Genomic DNA, 7,294 nt, shown 5'->3' on the forward strand with positions numbered 1-7,294 from the left:
ATGGTTCGTTAATCTAGACATTGGGGTGCTATTCCGAACGTACATTAATCCGAAAATAAGATAAGGTTGGTTATTCCGAAGGTAGGCCTACGTTATTCCGAAAGACAAGAATTCCTTCGAGTCGTTGATAAGATGATCGTTAAAGAAGACCTTCCGATGATGTCCAGATTTATACATTTTAACAACTATAAATAAGTCATACTGAGGACAGAGTTTCAGAATTAATTATAGTTGGGATGAAGAATAAGAATATTTTAGAAATTTATAACAAATTGCAATGAACAAGGATGGTGACATGGCAGGGTCACCATAAGAATGCATGAGTTGGGGCTTAAGGAAGCAGAACAAAAGAAGAAAGCATGCATAGATCATACACAGGTGAACTCGCAAGCGAACGGTATTATAATGGAATTACACTGCTACGTTTCTGAAATATGTGAGCCTCTATGTCATCATCCTTGCTCAGTGTAATTTGTATTAGGTTTTTCGAAGTATTGTTTTTCTGCTCAAGAACCACAATAAATTCCAAGAATCTATATATGGACCTGTTGATTTATGTACTACAGGATATGAAATTATGAAAATCATCTGGAATGTCCCTTTTAATCCAAAATGAAAGGCAGGTTCCATTAATCACAACATTTGTAGTGATATTCCGAAGGTTCATTAATCGGCAGGAAGGTACATGAATGGAATCATGTTTATTAAAACTCTGACATTTACAGAAAAGCACTTCGTGTTAAAGACGCGTATGTTTCCAAAATCCACAGTTGCAAAACACAACCATGATCATACACTTATGTTTGCATGCGAAAGAGCCGTTGATTTCGAATATTTCTGCAACAACACCTACTTCCATTTTCTCCTCTTTCTTTCATGCAGACAATCGCTGTAACTCGAGTAAATGTGCCCCATTCAACGTCTGCACAGGTGGTTTCTTTCAGGAGATTCTGTGATAAAATTTTTTCCCCATTATTATTATTATATATATATATATATATATATATATATATATATATATATATATATATATATATATATAATCTCTCTCTATATATATATACAAATAATGTGCTATAAAAATGAAATGGTGAATCAACATTCTAAATATTGTCACCTCCAACTTTTATGTAAATGTTAGATCTAACACTCAAGATGTTGGATTTACCATTTCATTTTAGAGTGTATATATTCATAATTATGACCATGCATCATAAAACCGACAAAAAGTCGCGAGACCTGCTTTTCCGTGAGGACTCAAAAAAAGAATGAAAATGGAACACCTGTTCCATTTTCGGTTCTTTTGATATTTTCTGAAAGAGCAATTCTATTTTGATATATCTGTAAAGTTTTGGATCATGAAACGAAAGGAAATTGTCCTTTTAGCAGTTTTTTTTTATACGCACCTTTGTTTCGGTCTGACAAAGGCTTTCTCAGATTTGAATATTCAGAGCACTAGAAACCCTTCAAACTCTTTTAATTTTCAACTCTATATAGTAACTTTTGAAAAGACATAGGTCATGATAGAATGTTTTAATGACTTAGAAACTTTCAGTTTAGTTTAATAATCCGTTTATAGTGGTTGCCATAGAGTTTTATATCCTGTTCTTTGCAGATGGCACAGATTGGTGAAATTGCGCGTTATGGTTAGACCCTAAACTTCAAAGCATCTTTTTTCAGTACACTACATCATTACTTTGATAGATTTAGAAAGGACATTAATTTTTTATTTAATCGCATGTTATATCAAAGCTTAGAGTCTGCTCTTTTAGAATCTGCCCTTAAATCAAATCCATGTCTTGCGAGTTTTTTGGTGCTTTGATGATGCAGGGCCCATGATTTATACCAAATTAAAATTGCTTCCGGTGAACGTTTCATTAACGACTGGTTTGGGAGGATACTAAAGAGAATAGGGTTTACACTTTCTCTAGCACACTTTGTACTTCTCTTTGACACATTCGTAGAGAAACGTTCAATAGTCATCATAATGTTTCCCTAAACCAGGGGGTGTAGAGAAGATTCGGAAGGAAATTCCTGTCTTATCTGTTTTGTTTTGCTTTGTTTGTTTGTTTTTTCTCTCTTCGCCGTCACACAAAATAATTCTTCTGTCATTGACCATTCAATTCCCTGTTCACCACTTGGTTGTGACTTGGTTGGCATGGCAACAACAGGAAATCGACAATCACTCGAGACATTTCCCGAATTGAGATCAACATGTTTTGTATTAATCAACTTAGGCACGACAGGTTCTAAAACAATGCCAAGTTGAAAAGCATATTATATTACAGGGTACTGAATTTTCGTCCTGGCCAAAGTGTTCAATTTCTGGCTTTGTAGAAGCTCTTCGTATTGAAGAGCAGGAGCAGCGTAGAATAATTGGATAAAAACAAAACCTCGGAGACAAGGAAGATAATCTCGCAAGTTTAGCTTGGCGTGAGAGGTCAAGTAGAAAGACACCGTAAGTGGATCATATGCGGTATCCTGGTATCAACGTATAACTGACAAGTATAGACGGCACCAGAGTCTTTTGGCGTTAATTGGTCTTCCCATTATACACAATACAACGGAGCTCTTCTTCGTCGAAAATGGATTCAATTTATGAGTTATCGATTAACTCAATAGATAGATCGCAATTCTTCCCAACCCCTTCTGTCTCATGAAATGGATTCGTCCTCTCAAACATTGTATATAGGTAACGAGACACAGCCTATTGCCGTGTATGTATTTATATTACCCAGAGAATAGATAATTATAGTCGCTCGAATTACCTTTCTCTTATGAATCCTAGTGAATGGTTTATGATGCCTGGAGCTAGACACGGCATTACTACTGTAACACCGCCCTCTAAACGTCACGTCCTTTCGACCAATCATTGTCGTTTGCTTTTTCCTGTCAGCAGTGCTGATCTGAAGTATACTACAGAAAGCTGGATATCGATACATTGTACCAAGTATCTCCCTTGCGGTGAGATAAATCGATCAGTGTCGGTGGCAGACGTTTTCCCGAGTCTTCAATGATACGGGGATATTGGATACGCAATGCTCTGTGCGTTCAAAGACAAGGATGATAACTGACAAGAAGGAACGTCCTAAGTTGTATTGGTGCATGCTGTAGCATGCTATATTATTGTACACAGAACCTCAGCTTTCCTCATTTGAAGAAGACACACTAAATCTTGCAGGATGGAGCGTTTATCGGACACACACAGTAAATGAGGTTGGACATAGCTGTGGATTCAGAGCAATTGTTTTTTTTTTATATTGCTACATCAATAGGATGAAGGTCAATCTTGACTATCTTTACTTTGGGAGAGAATGCCTGAAAATACACACTGTGTGGCCAAACTAGTTATCGCAATGGATGTCCGTGTCCTGATGACATGATAAATAATTGTTATCACAACACTATCATCGCAAATAGCTTGTTCGCTCGACGAATACACGAAAATCTACTAGTGGATTTGTGGATGACATCACAGCAAATATTTGAAGGCGAGCTTTGTGGATAGACGCAAGGATATTGTAGCAACGTTATCTTAATACGGTGAGTTTGCAAGACTTCAAAAACAGTATACTCCCTCCCAGTGAACCGTGAGCTTAAGAACTGTTGTATTAATTTTGAATACGCGTTGTGTTGATTCATTTAGACGTTTGCGAGGATGTTTGGGAACGGATTGTTCTAGGCCTTCCACCTGACTGAATATAAGAAGAACGAGGGTTTTAGCCTGTCATAGATATTGCATTTGGATAGAACAAATACTTCAGTTGCGTGAGGTGAAGGATTGTCAAATGTCATCCTTACTGGACTGGAATTCAATGTTTTTCTTACACAACATACACCTGACTCACCTTTCTCATCACGGTGCCTCCGAGAAATCATTCCGTGGCAGCTAACTCCATGATCTTTTTCTACACAGCCTTCTTCAAGCTTCAGGACTTTTAAGATAAAATAACGATGAAAATCCATGCTTTCTTTGCTGCTGAAAGACGATTCAGATGAGTTTGATACCTTGACTTCATCTGCAATATCTAGAAAATCGTGCCTTACATTATATTTTTCAAATATTCGACGCACCAATCAAAAGATTCTCTTCGTGGTAATGACATACTTCCAAAGTACGGTCAACTCGTCTTTAGATTGTGACTTTGTGCTTTCCAAAGGAAGAGTGTGATCGGCATTTTATTCATATCAACCCTGATGTTCAACATCCTTGACCTTCAGGACATCATGGCTTGGACACCGAATGAGGTATGTCCGTCCGACCTCCTTATTTTGAATTTGACTGACAGCCCGTATACAGAGTTTTACCTGTATTCCCGAGGTGAGACTATTCTTATCACTATCGTTATGCCCATCATTTGGGTCATCGGTGTCCTAGCCAACGTCGCCTTCATTTTCGTCGTCTGCCGTCTGCGTCGCATGAGCACGGTCACCAACTACTATCTCGTCAACCTAGCCATTGCTGATATTATGTTCCTGTGCTTTGCTGAAGGTGATAAAATCGGTCGTTACTTGGCCTCGCCGGTATACGACGACCAGCATGGACTGAAGGCGGTTGGCTGTGCCATGCTGAACTACTTTGTGCAGCTATCCTACTATGGGTCAATTTTCCTGGTTACGCTGGTGACCCTTGAGAAGTATTATGCTGTATGCCGACCAGTGCTTCATCGGCTCGTCACCGGGACGTCCCGCACCATCAGGCTCGTCACACTGGCCTGGATTTGTGCTGGTGTCTTTGCCCTCTGCCTGATTCCGGGTTGGGTGAATTGGCAGGAATATTGTATCATTTGGCCGGACGAAGACAAATATGTCGGGATGCCCAACTTGACCGGATACTGTCAACCTGTCTCAGAGGCTATGCGCATCGTCGGGAATGGCCTTCAAACAATTCCTTTCTTTATCGTTATGGTTCTTAATTTTGTCATGTACGCACTGATCATACGCGCAGTAAACACGCGCGTAGCCGTCCGCGAGCAGCAACAAGGTATGGCAGCCGTGCGAAGTATTCAGATGCGCAACCAAGTCGTGCGCATGCTCATCATCAATGGAGTCATCTTCTTCGTTTGCCTTTCACCTTACCAGTTCTCATCATTTGCCATGATGATATCCGGGGCCATTGGTAAATATCTACTGGACGATAACCAGGCTATACAGGTCATCTGGGCAGGTCGGATATTGTCTTATATTAACTCTGCTTGCAACCCCTTCGTCTACACGATGACGAATCCCCGGTACAGGAGCGCCTTCGCCGAAGCCTTTGCCTGCTGCCCAATGGTGAAGAAACGCCTCCGTGTGAAGGCCAAACTTGATGAAGCTACCACGCAGACCACAAGTGCTGATCATAAAGAATCCGCCATTGACGATAAGCCAAAGGTTATCAAACCCAGTGATGACTCCACAACAGTGTAGCAGACTACCAGACTCCCCAAGAATTAGCTGGTTGAGTTCCTTATGATGTTTTTTTGGTCTTTTTTGTTGTTGTTTTGTTTTGCATTTATGGTTTTGTTGCTCTTGTTGTTATAGAATTCTCTTGATTTTGGTGTTGCTGTCTTTGAGAAGTATTATAGAACTGTGGAAATTGTTGCTTCCAAAGGGAGTGTATTATGTTGGTTTTGCCCTCCACAATAATTCCTCTAAACATGGAAACTCTTCGAATTATTGCCCTTAACTTTCACTTCTGCATTCTTCCTCTTGATACCAGCCCTGCCCTGGGGTAGTTTACATCTTCCGGTTTGTTTTTGTTTCGTTTTGGCCTGGCAGTAAAAAGTGGTTTTTTTATGGTCACGAGTATGATAAACTTTACATGCATTCAATACTAATACATACGTTCAATACTAAGAGATATGGTTGCTGTCAAGGTTACATTCACATTACAACAAACAAACAATGCTATAGGCTTTAAGAGGATATCCGAGTTGATCTGTTCTTTTACAGGAAATGGGCCTGTACAAGCTCTTCCTGGACAAGCGATATTCAATTCTCATAAAACAAGGGAAACAATTCAATTGTATGTTGACAGAAAAGTTGACCTCTCAAAGCGAAAGCATTTCCAGGCGGTATTGTGAAAGATTTTTTCTTGTTTTCTCTAAAAGACCTGGACACTCCTCATTCGGACTTTCATATTGACACAGCGTTGGCATGTTATGCATGTGATATGGCTAATGCTATTCGAGATACAGTGTAATGGTGCTGAAAGGATAAAATAATCGTATAAAATGAAACAGAGAAGTGGGACTGAGTGCCATGCACAGATAAATACCTCTAAATGATTTACGTCATTTGTTCAAACTACACTGTATATTCTTCTCACCCGTTTCTTTTCTTAGACAATGATAATAGTGTCTACTGCAGCTGGAAGTATGGAGTCTGACTATGAATTCTCTTTAAAGCCTCATTTTAAAAAGCGTTTTCTAATTTTTTGTAGTGTGATTCTCGGTGGTAGATAACCTGTAAATCAAAAGTAACAAAAATAAACTCCTTGCAAAAGGAGATACACCAGCTGAATAGATGATAGTAAAGGTTTGTCTATGTATAAACAAATGACGTTGATATATCCGTATAAATAACGACAAGATTGTGAAAATGGATATTTCATTCTAAATAAGATTGTACCAGGAATGGTTGCACTGTAAATATGCATGGAGTGAAATAAGACCTACAAATAACGATTAATTTTACTTCACTCTAATAATTATGTAAGATACGATAGCCAAGGAGGTATAATATGTGTTACACTTGCTATAACATCACATTTTGCATCAAAATTCTTGAGCACATGGCACAACTTTTCTAATGTTTCTCTTTAAAGCTAAACACGCTAGTCAAAAAGTGTAATTGATTTTTGCATGTTTGCATGTAACGCTTATACTTTGAACAAACACGTGTAATAGACGGTATGAATTACATTTGCTGTACATGTATTATCATTGGCTCATAAAAGTATATGATATTATTAAATGAAAGACGGTCGTAAAGTTATGTGTTACGTGTAGGCCTGGATGATACTTTAGATGTCAGAATTGCATTTTTCATATTAAGGTTCCAAACGTCTTCTGAAACCCATAACCTTGAATCACCTTCTTTAATCGTTCAATGTAAATAGACATGATGATATAGATGTTAAACTTGTTGATTCATGATCATGATCAGTGTTTTGTAGCTGTAATTAGGCACATTTTGTTCAATGTTTTAATACATTTCACATTGACAAGATATGAGGAGAGTAATTTGAAATACATGATAATGCATTCAACCAGGCACTATGTCATCTTGAAACAAAATAAAAGAGAAAACC

General features: G+C 38.4%; 1 protein-coding gene across 1 annotated transcript; it reads left to right on the plus strand.

Moving 5' to 3' along the window:
- The first annotated feature begins 2,854 nt into the window (after positions 1–2,854).
- On the plus strand, positions 2,855–7,294 carry LOC139736018 (neuropeptides capa receptor-like). The gene has a single exon (XM_071646765.1). The coding sequence runs from the start codon at positions 4,198–4,200 to the stop codon at positions 5,407–5,409; it is 1,212 nt and encodes a 403-aa protein (XP_071502866.1). The 5' UTR covers positions 2,855–4,197; the 3' UTR covers positions 5,410–7,294.

The sequence above is a fragment of the Diadema antillarum genome, unplaced genomic scaffold, assembly GCF_040938485.1.
Source record: "Diadema antillarum isolate AM-2024a unplaced genomic scaffold, OU_Dant_1.0 seq00000619_RagTag, whole genome shotgun sequence".
NCBI lineage: Eukaryota > Metazoa > Echinodermata > Echinoidea > Diadematoida > Diadematidae > Diadema > Diadema antillarum.

Excerpts from the sequence above, each read along its gene's own strand:
- LOC139736018 (XM_071646765.1), top strand. The coding sequence starts at position 4,198 with ATGTTCAACATCCTTGACCTTCAGGACATCATGGCTTGGACACCGAAT.